Below are 21,687 nucleotides of genomic sequence, written 5' to 3' on the forward strand. Positions count from 1 at the left end.
AGTAAGCATGAGTGACAGAGTGAGAGAGAGAGAAAAGAGAGAGAGAGTGAGAGAGAGAGAGAGAGAGAGAGAGAGAGAGAGAGAGAGACAGAGTGAGAGAGAGAGAGAGAGAAGAGAGAGTAAGCATGAGTGAGAGTGAGTGAGAGAGAGAGTAAGCATGAGTGAGAGAGAGAGTAAGCATGAGTGAGAGAGTGAGAGAGAGTGAGCCTGAGTGAGAGGGTGAGTGAGAGAGAGTAAGCCTGAGTGAGAGAGTGAGTGAGAGAGTGAATGAGTGAGAAAGAGAGAGAGTAAGCATGAGTGAGATAGTGAGTGAGAGAGTAAGAGAGAGTAAGCATGAGTGAGAGAGAGTAAGCATGAGTGAGAGAGAGTAAGAATGAGAGAGTGAGAGAGAGAGAGTAAGCATGAGTGAGAGAGAGAGTAAGCATAAGTGAGAGAGTGAGTGAGAGTGAGAGAGGGTAAGCATGAGTGAGAGCGAGTGAGAGAGAGAGGGTAAGCATGAGTGAGAGTGAGTGAGAGAGAGAGAGTAAGCATGAGTGAGAGAGTGAGTGAGAGAGAGAGTAAGCATGAGTGAGAGAGAGAGTAAGCATGAGTGAAAGAGTGAGTGAGAGAGAGAGAGAGAGAGAGAGAGAGAGAGAGAGAGAGAGAGAGAGAGAGAGAGAGAGAGAGAGAGAGAGAGAGAGAGAGTGAGAGTGTGAGAGAGAGTGAGAGAGAGAGTGAGACTGTGAGACTGTGAGAGAGTGAGAGAGAGTGAGACTGTGAGACTGTGAGAGAGAGTGAGACTGTGAGACTGTGAGAGAGTGAGAGAGTGAGAGAGTGAGAGAGTGAGAGAGTGAGAGAGTGAGAGAGTGAGAGAGTGAGAGAGTGAGAGAGAGTGAGACTGTGAGAGAGAGTGAGACTGTGAGAGAGAGTGAGACTGTGAGAGAGAGTGAGAATGTGAGCGAGTGAGAGAGTGAGACTGTGAGAGAGTGAGACTGTGAGAGAGTGAGACTGTGAGAGAGTGAGACTGTGAGAGAGTGAGACTGTGAGAGAGTGAGACTGTGAGAGAGTGAGACTGTGAGAGAGTGAGACTGTGAGAGAGTGAGACTGTGAGAGAGTGAGACTGTGAGAGAGTGAGACTGTGAGAGAGTGAGAGAGTGAGAGAGTGAGAGAGTGAGACTGTGAGACTGTGAGAGAGTGAGAGAGTGAGAGAGTGAGAGTGAGAGAGTGAGACTGTGAGAGAGTGAGACTGTGAGAGAGTGAGACTGTGAGAGAGTGAGAGAGAGTGTGAGTGAGAGAGTAATCAAGTTTCCAGGATTCTGCTTGGCCATGCATAATTGATGATTTTAATATATTCAGCGAGCTGTGAATGCTCAGCCGGCCAAATTATCAATGCAAAAAAGGAGTTATTGCGGAATATTTCATGCCGACACGGTGAGCAATGATGATGGCCGCTCATTTAAGATGAAGGCCGGACGAGGGCGGGAGTGTGGATGCACCGGGGAGGGCGTGCTGCTTTGCCGGTCAGGGATGGAGGGGACGGGACGAGATGGGCACCGGATCATTAAAACCCTGAGAGCTCCATTTGCACTTGATCTTTCTGCTTGCCGAGCGCTCGCCGCTGCTTGTCAATTAACGCCGACGACCGTGCGTGGCAGGTCGGGAGGCTGATGGAGCGGGAGTGAGGGGGAGGGGGAAATGGGATGGGGTGGGCGACACGGTGGTATAAGGATTCCTTATCGGCGGGAATGTCATGGGTTGCGGAGACGTCGACAGGCCGCGCGTGTTGCCTGGCGAGACCTCGCCATTGCTCCCGGTGCATGCCATGCAGTCACACGTCCGAATGTCCATTGGCAACTCACCCGTCCACCCCATAGTGTTTAGCTCATCCCAGTACCAAAGTGTGTGTACACATTGGTCCATGCGTAATGCTGTGTTGTCCTACCGGTGCATGGGTCGCCCTTTGGCCCCACTCATTGTCTCAATGGAATATTTTTCAGAATAAAAAACTATTTGCGAAGCCATTTTATAAACTAGCTTGTGATAAGTGCATGCTTGATTTTATATATACATATACATATACATATACATACACACAGATATGTCATTTGTGTGATTTTTCACAATATCTTATTACCCTCACCAGAGGAGAGTGTGTTGCATTTGGGTCCGTTTGTCTGTGTCTGTTTTTTTACTTGCGTTGGTCTTGGGCGATATTCTGTCTCTCTTTGTCTGTTGGGTGGTCGCGAGACTTTCGTTATTCTCAGGTTTTCCGTCTGTCTGTATGTTTGTATGTAATGGACAGCTCTGGAGGCCAGAGGAGTCAACCGATTTTGATGAAACTTGACTGGTAGGTTCATACCAGGATTTAGTTGTAAGCTTTTGAGCACCGTTGTATGGACGCCACTGTTGCCTAGCAACGGGACTTTGAAATTTTTTCGAAAATCCGAAAAATATTTATATATATTTTTTCGAAAATCAAAAATCGGCTTCCGCTCTTTTATGCGCACTATAATCAACCTCTTTGCCAAAAATTTTCAGCCCGATCCGTCAAAAACTGTATGACTAGTATGTAATTAAATAGCGACCACCCATGTCACCTACCGGCTTGTCTGTCTGTTTGTTTGTATGTCAATCGCCTGCAGGTCACAATTTAAAACCGATCTTCATGAAACTGCACCACATGGTAGAGTTTGTCATAAGCAAGAAGCCTATTGCTTTTTATGTCAAAAGGTCAACACAGGCCAAAAGTCAACAATTTAGAATTTCTAATGTCCTCAATTTTCAACTGATTGACTTGAAATTTGAAGAGAATTTTCATATCTGGTCATTGGATTCAACCACCAATTATTTTATTATATGAGGTCAAATTTGTTTTATGGATTTCGCAAGTATCGTCCATCTTTCTTGTTTGTTTGTTTGTTTGTCCGCACAGAACGTGAAAACTATTTTTCTCTGAAACCGCTTGTCAGATTGACACAAAATTTTCATAAACCAATGTCACCCTCAGGGTGACCTGTATCTTGCCAAAAGGTGACCACGTGTGACTTCTTTAAGGTCACACTGAGGTGAACAGAGCTGCTATCCACCAAGAGCGACTCCTTGAGGAATATCTGCCTACGAGAGATTCCGATGAGAATCGTTCTACAGAGTAACCATGAAAAATATGCTTTTGCCTCATAACGTCACCAAATGACGTCATAATGTCTCAAGCTTGACATATCTAGAAAGCACTCATCGAGGTGTTCAATTTGAGGTACTACACGATATGGTTCCTAAAACTTGAAAATCTGACCTTGGGGTCAAATATGTTTGACCTGAGGCGCTAACCATGAAGGTCAAGGCCAATCGCCACCAAAAATTAATCAGCTGAGCGCCAGACCATGAACTATATTCCCATGAAGTTTATGAAGTTTAAAGATGATCCGATCAAAATTACTCAAAAAATAAGGGTTTCGTCGACTCCCCTGATTTGCGCCAAAGTGACCTTGACCTTTGACCTTGACCTTCAAAATTTTGTGCACTGATAGGGACCTCTATAGGCCTCTGATATGCGAAGTTACAAAAATTTCCGATGATAACTGTGCTCGGCAGAATTTTTTATACGTGATTACAGACAAACAAAAAAAACAAAAAAAAACATACAAGCTGACTAACATATCTTGCAAAAACTTCGTTTTGGCAAGATCACGAGATGTGCGACTACTTATGTAGAATGTTGTCATGATAATTATGATGTCGTAGGTCACGTGGTGTGGCAGATATGTTGGAAAAAGGAAAAACTTTGGACCTCCTTATCTCCAAAACCGCACCATGGAAAAAATTTAAACTTGGCACATGGCAAGTACTCCACATGGGATGTGAATGTGATTTCTGTATAACGTCATAGGTTGATGAGCATCTCAAGGAGATGGGGATGGTTAGACATCTGCCTGGGGGATGGCCAGACTGAGGCCCTTGGAGTACTGGCGGAAAGTGGACACAGTGACATACTGCTCTGGCACATGCTCCCGTACCTGACCTGTCCTGTCATAGGTGCCTTCCTTATGATGTCATAATTGCACACATAGAATGCAACATCCGATTAGTATGAGGGTCATCTTGGGATAAATTTGTGGACAGAAAAAAAATTAATTATGTCATCAGTTACATGGTTCGGCAGTCAAATTAAAATATAAAAAAAAACCTTCAAAAATCTTCTCTGAAATGGCTGAACAGATCGAAGCGAAACCTTACAGCTATGACCACCTGCCCATGAGGAACAAAATGTTCCCATCTATGACATCATAGGTCACATGGTTTTGGCAGCCATATTGGATTGACGAAAACCACACATGGCAATCTTCTTCTCCAAAAGAACAATTTCCTTCTCCAGATAAGCTGGACAGATCTAGCGGAAAGTTCACACAAATATTCCCCAAGCCTTGGGGATACAAGTGTGTTCATGAATAATTGATAGGTCACACGGTCTTGCAGCCATGTTGGATTGAACAAAAATCTTGAAGATTGTTTTTCTTGAACCGCTTCATCGATCGACATGAAACTTTACACATATCATCTCGTAGTGATAGCAAATATATGTTTTAAATTACAACCTGATCGGATGAATGGCCTGACAGCCAGAAATTTTTTTTTCTTTGAATCTGGGTTCTTTGTTTTAAATTGTTTGAAGAAGGCTCACTTTTCTGCGCCTGGATGAGTTTGAGGGTAGAGGATTCGCGGCTGAAGCCATAATGTTATCCAAGTTCCTCCTGATGACTTCATCTTTGCTTATTGCTTGTTCGGGTTACTTCTGTTGACTCCACTGCAGTACTGTCCCTATTTGGTCTTCCATTTGAGGTGAATTGAATTTATTTTAATCCAGTTCTAAATTAAATTAAATAATAATACACGTCATGGGTCAGGGTCAAGTGTCTGATCAAAGGGGGGTTGCATCAAAGCAGGATGTCTTGGTACCCGGTCACCACTGCTAGCAGTTATAAAGTTGCAGTTCTAGTTATATTTATTACTCATTAAGTAACATACCAGTACAGAAAAAGCACTCCACAAAACTACACAAACACCATACAAAACAAGACCTGGTGAGGGTCTGCAATCTCTGAATGCTCTTTTTCTTGTTGACATTGAGTTTCAGGAGTGATCACCTCGTGAACTCCTTCTGTGTTTACACGTGTGTACGCTTAATTCCATGTGTGTATCATGCAGCTGAAATTGCAAGATATTTCTGTATCAAATTCCCTCTGAGGATGAGCATCAACCATGCAACGGCTATCAGCAGAGAAGTGGCTCATGTCCCCTTTTTGAGCTCTTTAGGGGACGCATGGGGCCTGGATGATACCGGCATCACACCACCTACATGACATGCTGTACAATTCCCATGATAACAACCGGTCATGAAAAGAAATAAAAAAACGCAGCAAGCACCGAAGTTTCGCAACACCCGGGATGCAAACATTTCATTTTCGACACACAACCGTCTTCAGCAATTAAGGCACGTCTGTTAAGTGAAGTTATTTATGAAACCCGCGGGCGATTCGGCTAATTTACAATGTTCAAAGATTAGATAGGCATAATTTTAAGTCAATAATTATCTCGGGATAATGAAAACATATCCAATGCGCATGTCTCCGCTCATTACCTAATGAGCTCCACTAATTCTGAAAACATTAAGCACCTGCATTTAAGGAGTTTACTAAGATGACATGGACAATTATTAGAGGAATCAGCAGCTATCAAGCATTAGCATTCGTTTTTTTCGTCATTCATATACCGATGGGATTTTCTCGATGCTGCGGGTACGAATCCTGAGTCCCTCCCAAGAGCATAGTTGTACCTGTGATAGGCATCTGATGGCACCTCCATTTAATTATAACCACTTGCAATTGAGTTCTACAATCGCTAACAGAAACTGGCAATCGTTTTGTAGCATATTCCCTCGAAAAATGCCTAAATAATTCCCTTTTGTGATGGACTGCAAAACAACTCGGAACCACCATGGGCTGCGATGGGCTACCAATGCACATGAAAAGTCGGCACTTTCATATGCGATATCCCACATATTATTATTCTTTTTTTAACGGCCACAATTATTCCCACCTTCTTGTGGGGTTGGGGAGCTTCTGGCCTAAGTCTTTCACGAACCGGCTGGCCAGGCCTGACGTTCGACTCAGTAATTAGGGCAGTAATTTTGGAATTTGGCCATGGTCCTGGCAATAGGTCGCCTACTCTTTACGAAGGAGACAGTGGGATCTTTGACTTACAACACCACCTCCAGAGTTGATATACACGATGGAACGCTTGCTTAATGTCCATCCGAGAGACGATGCACACACATTGACGAATCGCCCTGCCTGTCAAATACAACGATGACAGTTTATAGCTGGGTCGGGATTCAAACTCAGGCGAGGGAGTTTCTTATGCAAGTGTGCGTACCCTCTTGGCTATCCTGCCAGCCGGGCTACCTACATATTACATACGCAAAATAGTGCAATTATTGACTCCTCCACCCCCCCCCCTCACCAAAACCACCCATCGCCATGTTTGCTTACATACACACTCCTTCCCTCACTCATATCCTGCTCAGCTTTACCATTAACTTTCTCCATATCTTCCTTCTCTCAGAAATCCATCCATTTGGACCATACTCTGTGCAGAACGTTGGTGCTGCCTCAGCAGTCTCCTGGGCTATTGGGCACATTAGTGGACGGGTCACCACTCCAACACAGGATACTCGAAATGTTCAATCATCCCAGCAAGCTGGTACTCATTTTGCCTATCTCGGAAGGATGACAGACTGAGTCAACCCCACCTGGTATTAATTCAACAGCCGAGTGGGATTTGAACTCAGAACCCTCAGATCCTAAGCCCACCACCCTAACCCTTTAGCCAACATCAGGCGTTCTCAGAAATTATTTACTCAATTTACCATTCCCACCTGGTTTGTGTTCAGAATATGTAGAGGACCCCTCAAATGCATATAGCTGACATTACCCTAATATTTATATCCAGGAATTTTGACTTTGTGCATTTCAGGGGGGAGGAAACATTTTGACAAATCTCCCGATTTCATAAAGACAAGCCATACAATTGTTTTACATCAGATATTAAATTAAAAACCAACTGTGGTACAAGAAGCCCTTTCAAGTGTCTGTCTCGACAACTCAATGATCTCTCTAGGCCCAGCAGGGTGCACGGACAGCCAGGGCCGTACTCAACTTGCTTAACAACCCACATGTTTTATCCTACGCAGTTACATTCACGCTTTTTAAGAGCACCGAGATGTTAAAATAACACTTTATCTTAAATGATTGAGACTTTACAGTGAGTGCCTGATGATCATCCACTTTGTTCCATTAATAGTACATAAGTTAGTGTGTCAATGTCGGCAGATAAAGGCATTTGGAGATCTCTGGGGTGTTGAAAGTCCTTAGCAAACATGGAGGTAAAATGTAAAAAAAAATCCTGCTATAGACCCCCATACCATGAGCTCGGCCATGTTCTGTTTTCGTTACAATTGGCCTTGCTCAATCTTCCATTTTCATTACGAGTAAGAAGTAATACTACTGAAAAGAAAACATCGTCTACGCGAGGTATTCACGTCACCTCGGGAGAATACCAGTTTACACCCGACTTCAAGGTTCTCATGCTGACGTCTGTTGGAATTCTTTGCACTCTTTGTAGCAGAATACAGACTCAGAGCATATCCCGCACCATTATGGACTGCTACGATAGCATCACAGTATAGAGATGTCAATTAATGAATGTGTCGAAAAATACCGCTCACTTTGTGGTACCATTACATTCTGAAGGTTTGTCCAAGTCATTGAAAATTAAAGTGTGTGTGTTGGATCTCTTGTAATACAAACTAATCTGTGAATCTGAGTGGTTAAGACATTCAACAATGGTCATCTTGGAAAATTTCAGCTTTCCAACTTGTCTCTTGTAGGTTTATTTGTGGCACAGACCTTTAAGGAGTGTATTAGGAGTACATGAACTGATGTAGGGGTGGGAGGAGGGTTCTGGGGAGTTGTAACATCCTCCTACTTTGCAAGAAAATAATACATTAATATTACTATCATTGTTAAACAAATAACAGGAAAATAACACCAAAAATAGATAAACATTAAACTTGGAATTTTAAAAGATAACCAGTGTCAATCAACCGAAAATGTAAGTTCAACTAGAAAGCATCTCAAAATGCAAAGTCCGTCCGCATCCGATTTGTACTTGAACTAAACGACAAAAACAACAGTAAAAAAATAAGAATATAAAATTTATCAATCAGTGTTCTCCATCTTCTCATAAGAAAGATGTGTTATGTCTGCCACCGAAGGTGGATGGAAGTTATGTTTTCACCCCTGTCTGTCCATCTGTCTGTCTGTTTGTTTGTCCGTGAACAGGATATCCCAAAAAGTTGGACAGATTTGGACAGAACTTGGTGGAAAGGGTGGGTGTGTGACAAGGAAGAATTGATTCAATTTTGCTGAAAATCCGAATCCAGATCCGATAATTTTTTCAGTGATTCTTCACCATTGAGTGACAGGGCTAAAAATTAAATATCGCACGATATCTTAAAAAAGTTGTGCACTGAGTCAGACGAAACTGGGTGAACAGGTTAAGTGTTTGACAAGGACAAATCGATTCGATTTTGGTGAAGATCCGAATCTGGGTATGAGAATTTTCTCATTTTAAAGTGATTCTTCACCATTGAGAGATGGAGCAAAAACGATATATGGCATGATATATCAAAAAGTTGTAAAATGATTATGACAAAACTTGGATGAGTTGGTTCGGTGAGAACAAGCCAATTTGATTTTGGTTAAGGTCTGGATACAGATCTGGCCTATCGATGGGATACAAAACGCAAACTGTTCAGCTTGGTGGAGGTATACACTCAACTGAGTGCCGTTCCAGATGAAAATGTGATGACAAAAACTAAATAATAATAAATAGAGACAAGGAAGCGGTTGCAAAACTCGCCGTCTCGTGATGCGCAGATGACGGGCCAATAAGGCCTAATTGTACTTCGTGTGTCTTTGCCCTTTAAACATTTTGATCTAATCCTTACTACTGTTCACAAACCGGTGTGTGTGTGTGTGTGTGTGTGTGTGTGTGTGTGTGTGTGTGTGTGTGTGTGTGTGTGTGTGTGTGTGTGTGTGTGTGTGTGTGTGTGTGTGTGTGTGTGTGTGTGTGCATAATAACATAAAACCCCTGGCTTGATCCAAACTACACACATAAAAATTATTGTAGCCTAACTAAACATCCTGACTCTTGATATTAGGGAAATTAAAGTAACATCAGGAAATGACATACATTTCAATAATACAGTCACAATACTAATAACAATTTAAAAGTAACTTACCTAATGTGGCTTCAGAGAATGCTTCCTTTTGATGCGAGTGCCCATGTTGGAGGGAATACTTGTTGCTCATCTTAAGTTTTTTTTTGTTTTTTTTTTCTCTCCGAGTGAAGTGATAATAGTTACACAGAAAACCGAACAAAACATCAGCACAAGGGCCGGATCAAAACATGTCTGACTGGCGGGCCGAAGGTTCCCCGTGCCTAATCTCAACTCCAAAGTAATGAAGCACTCAGGCATGAAATTCTTCAGGAGGTTGAGAAAACCGTTCCCTCCAGCTTCTACCTATTAAGCTTGGGATCTAGTATGGAGAATTGCAAGTCGAAATTGGAGTGAACAATGGAGTAACAGCAAATGCTTTAAGACCATGGAAGCAGACGAGCGATTAGACTGCAGTTTGCTTTTATCGGAGCAGAGAAAGGCATTCAGCACATGCAGCCCTTTCATTATTAACGCTCATCAAAAGCTCTGCATACAGGCACGACCAAGATGCTTGTTTAAACAAGGTGATGGTAGAGAATGCAATTCATTTTCGTGTTTTGTTTACCCTTGCAGTTAACCCTCAGCGTTTCGAAGAAATGCTCCACATGCAATACTGCTTTATTGCACATCACTTTATATTATTTATTTATCTCCTTTTGATAACGTTTCCTTGTGCTCACCCATGACTTAGTAGTAAAAGCACTCTCAAAATGAACAGAACAAGATGTATTTATGGATGCATTAAACCACCCTTCCAGCTTGATCCAAACAGACGTCTGCTTTGAATAATTTCTCCGATGAGGTGGCAATATGCTTTGAACATTCCTACAAGTGAAGAGTGAGCATTCTATAGTGCAAAGCAAGACTAAATGAGAGGTCAAAAATAATAAATGATAGAATGAATGAGCCAATGATCACTCACCAGATAAACTAAAGGGTCTCCGTTTCCGTTACGAAAAGCAAGTGGTCCTCGGGTGACTTTCCATGTGCCTTGCTCAAATGCAGTTTGACAGCATGTCGTCCAGCAAACGTACGGCCACAAAGACGGCAACGTAGGCCCGTCACAGTCACTGCCTCGTCCATGTCATGTCCTTCAGATACTGTTAGCCCACGCAAAGCATTTCCGTGCCTGTCTCCACCAAACCGTGCCATATCTCGAAGGCGAAAACCCAGGTGACCCTCAAGATGCGAAACATACATAGCAGGAGTCCGGAACTGGGAAGCACAGTCATTGCAGTGAAACACTGGCTGACCCGTGTCCATTTGTTTCAGAAACTTGGTGCCGCCCGTTTTTCGGAGCTGGTACTTGACATTGGCGAGCCAATGGCTGATGGTCGTCATATTGAGGCCAGTGAAGCGGCTCACATGTGCCCGCTCCTGTGGCCCTACATCTGCCACTGAGTATCGTCCATCATTTGATGCCCGGAGACTTGCTACAAACTGTGCTTGGAGAAGTAGCAAATGTTGGGGATTCCATGTGGATTGCCGTCCCTTGCGGCGCTGCGTGGGTGACACCTCCTCTGTGTCCTCTTGTGCACTCGTATCAGTTTCTGAGCGTTCTGATGTTGTGCTGGCTGGTGTTGGTGGTTTTGGTGTTGACTTCCCACCTGTTAGGCTCCTAACCATGTCAGACATGTCTGAAAGAGCACTGTCACCACCAACAGAAGGTGGTCTATTGGATTCACGGACTGTACAAAGATGAGGACCACCTTCACTTGGTCCTCTCTTTGACTTGGTGAGGTCAATGGGCTGGTCTGGACTGCTTCGATAAATAGAAGATTCAGGAGTTTCAGACGACGGTGCATGTCGTGGTAAAGGTGGTGTGTTGGTTGCTCCTTTTTCAGGCAAACTACCACTCATTTTATAGAGCATGGCCATTGGGTCTGCAGCTACTGATGGTGCTTTGGCTGCCTTTCCCAGGTGAATATTCATCACTGACTGCAACATACTGAGTGGGTTGACCACTGAAGCATCTGTCCCATGATCAGTGATAATACTAAGCCAATTAGTCCGTCCAACAGCACCACTACCTTTTTGTGATCCGAGTCCATTAAGAGTACGCTGAGACTTAGAGTTTCCATTAAACATTTTGTCCAAGGGTGTTGTCACGACTGCACTAGGTCCTTTGCTTGAGGCTGCACCGTTGCCCAATGTGTCATGTCCATCTTCACTTCGACAGGGAGATGATGCCTCTGAAGACGAGCAGGCAACAGGTTTATTTGTTCCTGATCTCTTTCCTTTTTCCTCCACCTTTGCCAGATTCTCCGAGACCTTTTTGACCAATTCCTCCATTGCATGTACATTATTCTTCGGAGATGGTGAGCAGGGTGGTGGTGTGAGTGAGCAGGAGTGAGCTACAGGAGTTGATGACAGTATTTTAGTTGCAGAAGGTTTTGCGGAAGCTCCATACGCAGCCTTTAATGGCATCTCCTGTGCGGCACTTTGGTTCACAAGTTTCATCATCGCTGGTAACTGGTAAGCTGCATGGATACTCTGATAGCCACCCCAGCTTGGAGTGCCATTTTGAGCCTTGTTGATGGCAGAAGCAACTGTATTTTCCAATGATTTTAAGATGTCTAGACCTGCTGTGGGAGTCGCTTCTAAGTCTTCCTCTCTCAAATACTGTGATGCAAGATCTTTTCGCTCTTTCTCATCGCTCTCATCTGCATACTCAATATCATTTTCTTCTTCTTCTTCTTCTTCTTCTTTAACCTCCTCCATCATTTTTCCCTCTCTTTCAGCATCTGATTTGTGGTCCTTTTCCTCAATTCTTGATTCCTTCTCTGCCTGTTTTTCAAAAGAAAGAACTGGAGACAAAGGAAGCTGGCCTGGAGAATTAGGTAGCGAAGCAAAAGAATGATTGGAGGAGCCAGAAGGAGAAAGTGCAGGTTTTGCTGGAGAGCCGCCAACACAACTGAGCGGTGGCCGAGGTTGACAACCTTTAAAACACAATGCAAAGGCTGATGACGACGACGATGATGATGGGGACTTGTGATTTTCAGGAATAGCCGTCGAAAAAGTGGTCATGGACTTTGATGGCAATATGCTCATCGAGCTGATCGGATTACTGGGAGTACTACTTGGAGAACATCGTGTACCCACATTGCTTGGTGGCAAAGGGACCGATTGTCCTTTCTGCTCAAGCACAATACCTGGAGCTACAAACTTGCCTTTTTTAGCTGATGAGTTTGTAACCTTTACAAAATGGCCTGTCACCATCATATGTGCAGTGAGTTGTTCAAGTGTATCATGTGAGCTTCCACATTCCATGCACTTCAGTATCTGTGCCTTTTTTGTCTCAAATTGCCATGCATAACTGGCACCATTTTGATAGCCAAAGCGGTTATTCGCATGCCCATAATGGCTACTGCTACTACCACTGCCACTTCCACTGCTTTTCTGTGGTGGGTATGCATTTGATGGCAATGAGACCGTAGCCATTGCTCGAGATTCAGGAGAATTGGAGCCAGCATTATCTGGAAGTGATCGCTTCTTCACAGTAGGTGTCATCTTCGTTGATGTTAGTGAGGGCAAAGGTTCTTTAAGCGGTACTTTTTGATAGTGTTTTGTCTTTATCATGTGAACACTGAGATCTTGAAGTGAATCAAATGAGTATCCACAGTACATACATTTTAGCACCTTCTGTGCATCTTCCTTGCCTTCCATTTCTAGAAGTGAACGCTTCCGTGGCTTTGACCAGCGTTTTGAGCCTTCGCTTTCGCGCTCCTGGTTGTCATCACGATAATGTCCCGTGTCACTCATGTGCATTGTTAATTCAACCAGTGTCTCATAAGCAGAGCTGCAATCACGACAGCGAAACTTGCTCGCACCTGTGAACACAGTCCCATAGAGTTTCCCACTTTGCCGATGAAGCTGTACTGTGCTGAAGAGACCTGGTTCAGCATCTGTTACACTTGTGGTTGCTCCATGTGAAACTGTTTGCTGTTGCAGTGTTTTGGCAAGTGCAGCTTGATGCCAATTGAGTTGTCCTGCACCACTTACTACACTATTTACACTATATCCACTACCATTCCCTATCTTTTCACCATCATCAAGGCCTAAGGCACTCAGCCCGTAGACAGTCGATGACCAGTAGGGATAAGCGAGGAGTCGGGCATAAGCTGCTTTCATTTGAACAAGGCTTTCAGGGTTCATGCCTCCAGCAGCTTTCTCATCCTTATGCTCTTCGTCACGCACTGATCCATTGTTGTAGTTTAGCATGCTGTCACTGCCCTCACTTGCCTGCGATTCACTGTCGACATCATGTGGTGATGATCTGCGCCCATCATGCCCGGTGACGGCTTTCTTGCTGTCTGCATTCGCTTCAGCTCTACCCTCAATGTTTCTTTCATCCTGCACACCCGCCTTGCGGTTTTCTCTTGCTTGATTTCTGGAACAGAACCTTCGCTCATCATCACAATTCATCTCGTTCTCCAGCAGCTCTTGACAAGGAAAAGCACCATCCTTTTCCTGTGCATCATCGGACTGCTCATCTTCCCCATCTGCTTGCTCATCCTCAGTCGTTTTGAGCTCATCTTCTGACAGGTAAGCTGCACAGATGGGAGACAAAACACCATTGATAAATCTTTTGCCAGTTCTGCATGACAGCTGTCAATTCACTTGGGTCAGCAAAACACATAAAGTTTGCGACTCGCCTTCAAAATGTGGAAAAATAAAGGCCATCCATTGAATTCTTCCAATTTTTATGTCCTCTATAGTCAAATGAAACATGTATTTATATTACTCGTGATGCATACATTTATATTGTGTTTGGAAGGCACGACATAATGTTAACGATCATCAAGTAAGTGCAGGAGGACAAGACAGCCTGCTTCACACCTCACTTTTGAGGGTGGCTTCCACAATGATACATTGTCTTATCCCTATCAGGGTGGCAACTTGGAGCTGAATTGCATTATTATGGTGTCGATGAGCATCATCAAAAACAAGTGCATAATAACCAATAGGTAAATAACTTCTCAATCATGTAGCCCTTGGCCTCATGTGTTGATATTTTCATGCACAAAATAATAACGACATTGATCATATGGTTACTCGCTTCGCAGAGGTGGTGGACAAATAGTCGCATAAGGTTATAAGTGTAGTCCCAGTGTCCGAGTTCTGAATCAGGAGGAAGTGCGCCGTACATAATACTGAAGTGATAAATATTCAATGATGTACTCTCCTCTGGAGCTGAATTGTTAATTTTTTTTCTGACAGCATTAACCATCCTTTCCCGCAGCCGATGCACCACAATGTGCGGCGTGTTTATATCCACCTGCGTAAGCAGCTCGTGATAAATGAAGACAAGCTGCTTCTTTTTTCGGTTTTGGCTGAAAGACATCCCTTCTTCTTTCTGTGCAGTCAGGTTGTTAAACAAAAATGAAGGGTTTGAAAGCTTGTAAGCTGCATGATGATGATGGGATTGGTTAAGTAAGGCATATTAAATTTTTTGAAAAGGATGTGAATTTTGACAAAAATGAGGAAAACATGGAGAAAAAAAAAGACCATACATGGAGCATTCAAAATGTTCTCGAAATGAATCCTACCATTAATTTTGAATTGGTCACTGGCTTTGACACAATTACAAATTTTCATTATGAACCCTAGGCATCAAAAAGTTACATATATCGAACAAACAGTCTCAAATGGAGCACGCCACTGCCATTAGAGCATTTAAATTGCATTAGATGCGGCAATAAATGCGAATTGTTCCTCCCAGCTTGCCGGCTTGATGACAGAAGACGCCATTTGCTTTTTTGCTGCCTCCATCCCAACCCCGTTTAGAATGCGTGCGGACACGGGCAACTTGCTGGTTACAATTAATAATCCAATAAAAGACATCTTTTTTTATATTTCCATAAACATGTTAGGTATATATGATTAAAAAGAAGACGAAAATATTTTTACAAATTACAAATTATATACACATCTTTCATGAAAATTTTAAAAGGTAAGTATGTCTTGGACTGCTGTAAGTATTTCAATCTCAGTACCTTTTAAATGCCCCTTATATTGAAGAATTGGCGATCAACCTGAGTTCTTGCAAGTAAAAAATTTAAAAGAGAAAGGTCACCATATAGCCATACCAGTTAGCTTGGTCCAATAACGTACTTGGTGAGTCACATAGTTTTGTGATGTAACAACCTAAATAATGCATGTTATTTGGTTGGAAAATTAATGGAAAACTTACTTGAAAAAAATTCCTAAAAGGGGGAGCTAAAAACTTTTTCCGTGAAGTTTTTGTTTTTAACATGAAAATGAAACAAAACTCTGCAAAGATGTTAGCCATTTCTACATGGTTTCCAGGCATTCATGCATCCTTGCGAACAACGATGCATTTCAAATAAGTAATTACCTCCAGCACAGAAGGTGGGCAGAGGTTATGTCTTCATCCGTTTGTTTGTCTGTGAGCAAAATATCTCAAAAGGTTATGGACAGATTCCGACAAATCTTGGCGGACAGGTTGGGAAGGTGACAATGACGGATTGATTAGATTTTGATGAAGGTTCGGATCCAGATCCAGATCCAGACACTAGAATTTTTAAAAATCTGAAGTGATTTTTCACCATTGAGAGATGGGGCCAAAAACGATATGTAGCAGAATATTTCAAAACGTTGTGGCTGAGTTTTGACAAAACTTGGTGGCAAGTTAGGCAGGTGACAAGAACAAGATGATGAGCTTTTGGTTAAGGTCTGGATGCAGATCCGGCCTATCAGTGGGATACAAAACTAACTCTTTTGCCTGGTGGAGGTGTACACTTCTTCAGACTTTTATGTTCTGTATGCAAGATGTGTCCAACCAAAGTATGACAGTTTCTGTTTTAGCACCAGTGCACTGAACATGAACACAGCATCAGTGTCCATAATGTACTGAACATGGTGGTCTGATTTCTTCAAGCCCTGATTTGTTTGTTCTTGCAGTCTGTGGAATCCTTACAATAATTCACAGACTGGTGTTTGTGTTTGTTTGTTTGTCTCGCTACTCCTCCAACAGTGCTGCGCTGATTACATTCACACTTGCTACATAGGATCAGCATTACCCCAATTCGTGTATAGGGTTGTTTTTATCTATGCCGGTGGCCTTGGGGGGGGGGGGTGGAAGAGGAGGGAGATAATTATCGGACGTCTGTCAACAATGTTGTTGGACTGTACGTAATATTCCACCATTAACAACACCTGTTTTGAAAAGTGGTTTTCTGTTGTAGCGACTGTTGCAAGATAGTGTATGTCATTTCCGGCAGTTAATCAAACACATTTAGTGTGATTGGCCTCAGGCAATAGTGTCGCCGTGTCCTCACCCCCACCACGCTGATTGACAGGCGTGGTCCCAACATCCCTCATTTCCCATCATATTCCAATGCATAGTTGAGCAGTTTGCCTACTTTTCATGGAATCAGAGATGGATTAATGATTTGTGGGGCCATGGGCACAAAAAAATATTTTGGCCCAAAAAGCCCCCCCCAAAAAGGGGACTCCGTGATGTTTCGACCGAAAGCGGGGACTCCGCGATGTTTCGACCGAAAGCGGGGACTCCGCGATGTTTCGACCGAAAGCGGGGACTCCGCGATGTTTCGACCGAAAGCGGGGACTCCGCGATGTTTCGACCGAAAGCGGGGACTCCGCGATGTTTCGACCGGAAGCGGGGGCTCCGCGATGTTTCGACCGAAAGCGGGGACTCCGTGATGGTTCGACCCAGCGGGGACTCCGCGATGTTTCGACCGAAAGCGGGGACTCCGCGATGTTTCGACCGAAAGCGGGGACTCCGCGATGTTTCGACCGAAAGCGGGGACTCCGCGATGTTTCGACCGAAAGCGGGGACTCCGCGATGTTTCGACCGAAAGCGGGGACTCCGCGATGTTTCGACCGAAAGCGGGGACTCCGCGATGTTTCGACCGAAAGCGGGGACTCCGCGATGTTTCGACCGAAAGCGGGACTCCGCGATGTTTCGACCGAAAGCGGGGACTCCGCGATGTTTCGACCGAAAGCGGGGACTCCGCGATGTTTCGACCGAAAGCGGGGAATCCGCGATGTTTCGACCGAAAGCGGGGACTCCGCGATGTTTCGACCGAAAGCGGGGACTCCGCGATGTTTCGACCGAAAGCGGGGACTCCGCGATGTTTCGACCGAAAGCGGGACTCCGCGATGTTTCGACCGAAAGCGGGGACTCCGCGATGTTTCGACCGAAAGCGGGGACTCCGCGATGTTTCGACCGAAAGCGGGGACTCCGCGATGTTTCGACCGAAAGCGGGGACTCCGCGATGTTTCGACCGAAAGCGGGGACTCCGCGATGTTTCGACCGAAAGCGGGGACTCCGCGATGTTTCGACCGAGCGGGGACTCCGCGATGTTTCGACCGAAAGCGGGGACTCCGCGATGTTTCGACCGAAAGCGGGGACTCCGCGATGTTTCGACCGAAAGCGGGGACTCCGCGATGTTTCGACCGAAAGCGGGGACTCCGCGATGTTTCGACCGAAAGCGGGGACTCCGCGATGTTTCGACCGAAAGCGGGGACTCTGCGTTACTTCGACCAAAAAAGGGGACTCTGCGTTACTTCGACCAAAAAAGGGGACTCTGCGTTACTTCGACCAAAAAAGGGGACTCTGCGTTACTTCGACCAAAAAAGGGGACTCTGCGTTACTTCGACCAAAAAAGGGGACTCTGCGTTACTTCGACCAAAAAAGGGGACTCTGCGTTACTTCGACCAAAAAAGGGGACTCTGCGATATTTTCGCAATCACTCGGGCTCAGCGGATGTTGTAATATACATATATGTATATAAATATATATATATATATATATTTCTGTATATATGTATTATATAAATACACATACGTATATATAATCATATGCGAGGCAGTCACACAGTAATCACTTGATGTACACAGATCATCCATGCCTGAATTGAAAAATTTTGGATCGGGTCGTGACGTGGACATATTTCTGAAGTTTCCAATTTCACGAATTATACCGAGTTTTAAGATATTTTTGTACAAATCATGAGAAAGAAATGGGAGCTCATACTTTTACATGGTCTTCACAATTTGTGGAATGCAATTCATATGACTGCATGTTTAACTAGAAGGGCACTCTTCGACGTCGCCAGATATGCCTCCTTCCACATTATTACATCATTATGCATACTTGTACAAAGTTTGATTTAAATCCCTGAACCCAGATTCAAAATATTAAATAATTCTGGTAGCCAGACCATGCGTCCGATCAGGTTGAAATTTAAAACATACTAGACGACCCGTGAACCTGTTGGGTTCTCGTTGTGACAGCGGTTGATGAAAAAAATCATTTCAAGAAAAAAAGAAGATTGCTTCAGCGAACTATACCACTGAGGTTGTTTGCATTGAACAAATAATCCCGAAGAGTACTTGGACTGAATTGGGAATTGAGTTTTTAATAATTTTTTTCATTGCCCGATTTGAACGAAACTTCATACTGTACACCGCAGGAGAATGGTGAGTAAGGTGGCCCTAAAATTTTTGCGCTATCATGTACCGTTTTCGCTGTATTTCAGGAACATACATACATACATACAAGATGAGAGTTTTAGTAATATATAGATACTCCGCATGACAAAAAGATCATAACTGATGTTTCACATCAATTGATAAAGCAGATCAAGAGAAATAATTTGTTTAAGATTCTCGCTCAATCCAACATTGCTGCCAGACCATGAGACCTATGACATCATAATTTTCATAATAACATTCTACTTGAGTCATCGCACCTATGGTGAAAATTTCATGTCAATCGGATGAGCGGTTGGAGAGAAAACAAATAAAACTAGAGGGGGAGCACTCGGTAGAGTGCAAAACCTCTGCCGCCAATACTGCTGGGTCACTTAAGTGAACCTGATGTCCTATTCATTGTAGGTCAAAACGGATCAGACTCTACTGAACCACGATTGAATAAACTAAACTAGATCGACGCGCATGTAGAAATGCCAAAAAAAAAAAAAAATCGAAATTTTTTGAAAAAAAAAGGTGAAAAATTTCTGGGTTTTTTTTCTCTAACAAATTTTTTGGGGGGTTGGAAATCACTTAAAACATGTAGAAATGCAAAAAAAAAAATCAAATATTTTTCAAATAAAATCGAAATATTTTTGAAAAAAACGTTGCACCATTTTGTTGTTTGTTTTCTCTAACAAATTTATTTTTTTTGGTTGGAAAACACTTAAAACATGTAGAAATGCAAAAAAAAAAAAAATTCAAATATTTTTCAAATAAAATCGAAATATTTTTGAAAAAAACGTTGCAACATTTTGTTGTTTGTTTTCTCTAACAAATTTATTTTTTTGGGTTGGAAATCACTTAAAAAATGGAGAAATGCAAAAACAAAAATTCAAATATTTTTTCAAAATGACCGCCATAGCGGCCATATTGGACTTTGGACCAAGTGCAAAATCTAATGGCATGATCCTGGGACCATACCTAATCCCCCCACCAAGTTTCATCAAAATCCGTCCAGGAGTTTTTCCGTAATACTGTTCACAAACAAACAAACAAACAAACAGACAGGGGTGAAAACGGTAACCTTCGTCCATCTTCGATGGCGGAGGTTAATTAGCATGTATGGACGTACGGACATACGGACGGACGAACAACTCGAAACATAATGCCACTGGCGACTTCGCCAGTGAAGGCATAACAATGATGTAGTTTAGTCTCTGCAGGTAAAGTCTAAATGTGAGTCTCAGATTCTGGAGTAAGATCTTGCACTCAAACAGTATATTAAAGGGGAACCCAAATGCTCAGACCACCTCGAAGCCAATCTCTGTTATACCTACAAAATTTTGAAGCTAACCTTGATACCCTACAAAATAGATATGATTTGTCTTTTTATGATTTTCGAATTATAAAGTGGGTAAATTTGCGATTAAAAGTCGAAATATTCTTCCTCAGATTAGCCGTGACATCACACACATGGAAGTGGACGACCAGATCTGTACTGTATACGTGTTACATCGCGGTACGATATAACTCAAACGGCGAATATTTTTCGATTTTCCACAAATATGCCGAGTTGAAGCGTCCTTGTATTGGTGCTTGTACTGTATAGTAATACAAACAGAGATGGTTTCATGCTACACCAATGGCCAAAACACACTAGGTTTGAGAGAATTTGGACGAGGTTTGTCCGAAATACCCGAGTGTGGATCGGGCTTACAAAATGTCCGGCTTTGTGCTCGGAACATGTTACAGAGCACTGCTATGAAACAAGAGAGATGGCTAGATCTTGTGGTTTTCCGCTGCGATTGAGAGAGGATGCCACAGCCACAACTAAGCAGAAGAAGCGGCTGTTGCTCGAAACCAAAACACCAACTCTACCCAGCCAGCTACCAGCAAATGTCCATGGACGATTCGAGTGGTGAATCAAACAATGGCTGCCATTGTGTGGCTGTTACCACAAGAGCACCTGAAAATAATTATCAATTATCAACACAAATTTTTTCAAGTCAAATGAACCACCGTCTATTTATAGTGGAGAGAAAGTATGTATGTATCATCATCGACTCTTCTGAGAGGATTTGACCGAGTACGCTAAAACTTTCAGGGTCCCTTCCCTCCACCATCCCCCCATAATACCTACAACCATCACACACTCCATTTCACAATATCAACTACCATCCCACCCCTCCCCCCCCAACATGACCCACCACCATCCCCACACCCCTCCCCCATCCACAATTATTACCCAAACAATACCTACCACTATCCCACATCCCACATCCACGCTCTACAATACACACCACCATCCCACATCCCCGCCCCCTCCACCGAGGAGGGACATTGACACCTTATGGACATGAGGGTGGGACACGGCACGGACACAAATGGCGTCCGGGAAATGTATGAAACGGGATGATCCTGACACCTGGTAAAATACAAGACACCTGGTCAGCCTGCGATGATGGGATAAAGCATTCATCACCCATTTTGTCCGCGATGTCCGAGTGTGCTGGGCGGTGCCCATGCTGCCGGGCGATGATGGGTATTTCTGCTTGAGTAATATATAAACCGATTTATCAATTAATACAAAATCCCTCCCATATAAACCAATAATTGAATAGAAAAATCAAACCCTACCGAGCTGAAGTGATCATGTGACTGGCATTTTCATCCACGAATACTTCCTCCTTCTTCCTCTGAATCGCTCGCACAAGGCTCAAAACGATTCGGCTCCACAATTCCCCCGAAAGGGTTTCCATCACTAATTTTGTCTCCAATAGTTTCTTTAAAATCCCGATGATCACTTTCAACATACTGAGAACCTTCGGTCACGAATGATGGTGGAATCAGTATCGGAATCCAAGCTCGACCTGCACTGGTTCTCCAAGTAAGCCGCCGTTCAGATCAAA

At 43.4% G+C, this 21,687-nt stretch overlaps 1 protein-coding gene across 8 annotated transcripts in view; it reads right to left on the minus strand.

Moving 5' to 3' along the window:
* The window catches only part of LOC147023500 (teashirt homolog 3-like), a 368,991-nt gene that overhangs the window by 113,270 nt on the left and 234,034 nt on the right, over nucleotides 1-21,687 (minus strand). For all 8 annotated transcript variants that reach the window (XR_015060228.1, XR_015060231.1, XR_015060230.1 and 5 more), the window contains one exon: nucleotides 10,239-13,866. Coding sequence is in view for 4 of the 8 variants with exons in the window: in XM_085888959.1 (XP_085745085.1) it covers nucleotides 10,247-13,866 (3,620 nt within the window). In the remaining 4 variants the exon portion in view is untranslated. The remainder of the gene's footprint in view (nucleotides 1-10,238; nucleotides 13,867-21,687) is intronic.

The sequence above is a fragment of the Eptatretus burgeri genome, chromosome 7 (genome assembly GCF_056783735.1).
Source record: "Eptatretus burgeri isolate ZD-2024b chromosome 7, Ebu_testis_v1, whole genome shotgun sequence".
Lineage (NCBI taxonomy): Eukaryota > Metazoa > Chordata > Myxini > Myxiniformes > Myxinidae > Eptatretus > Eptatretus burgeri.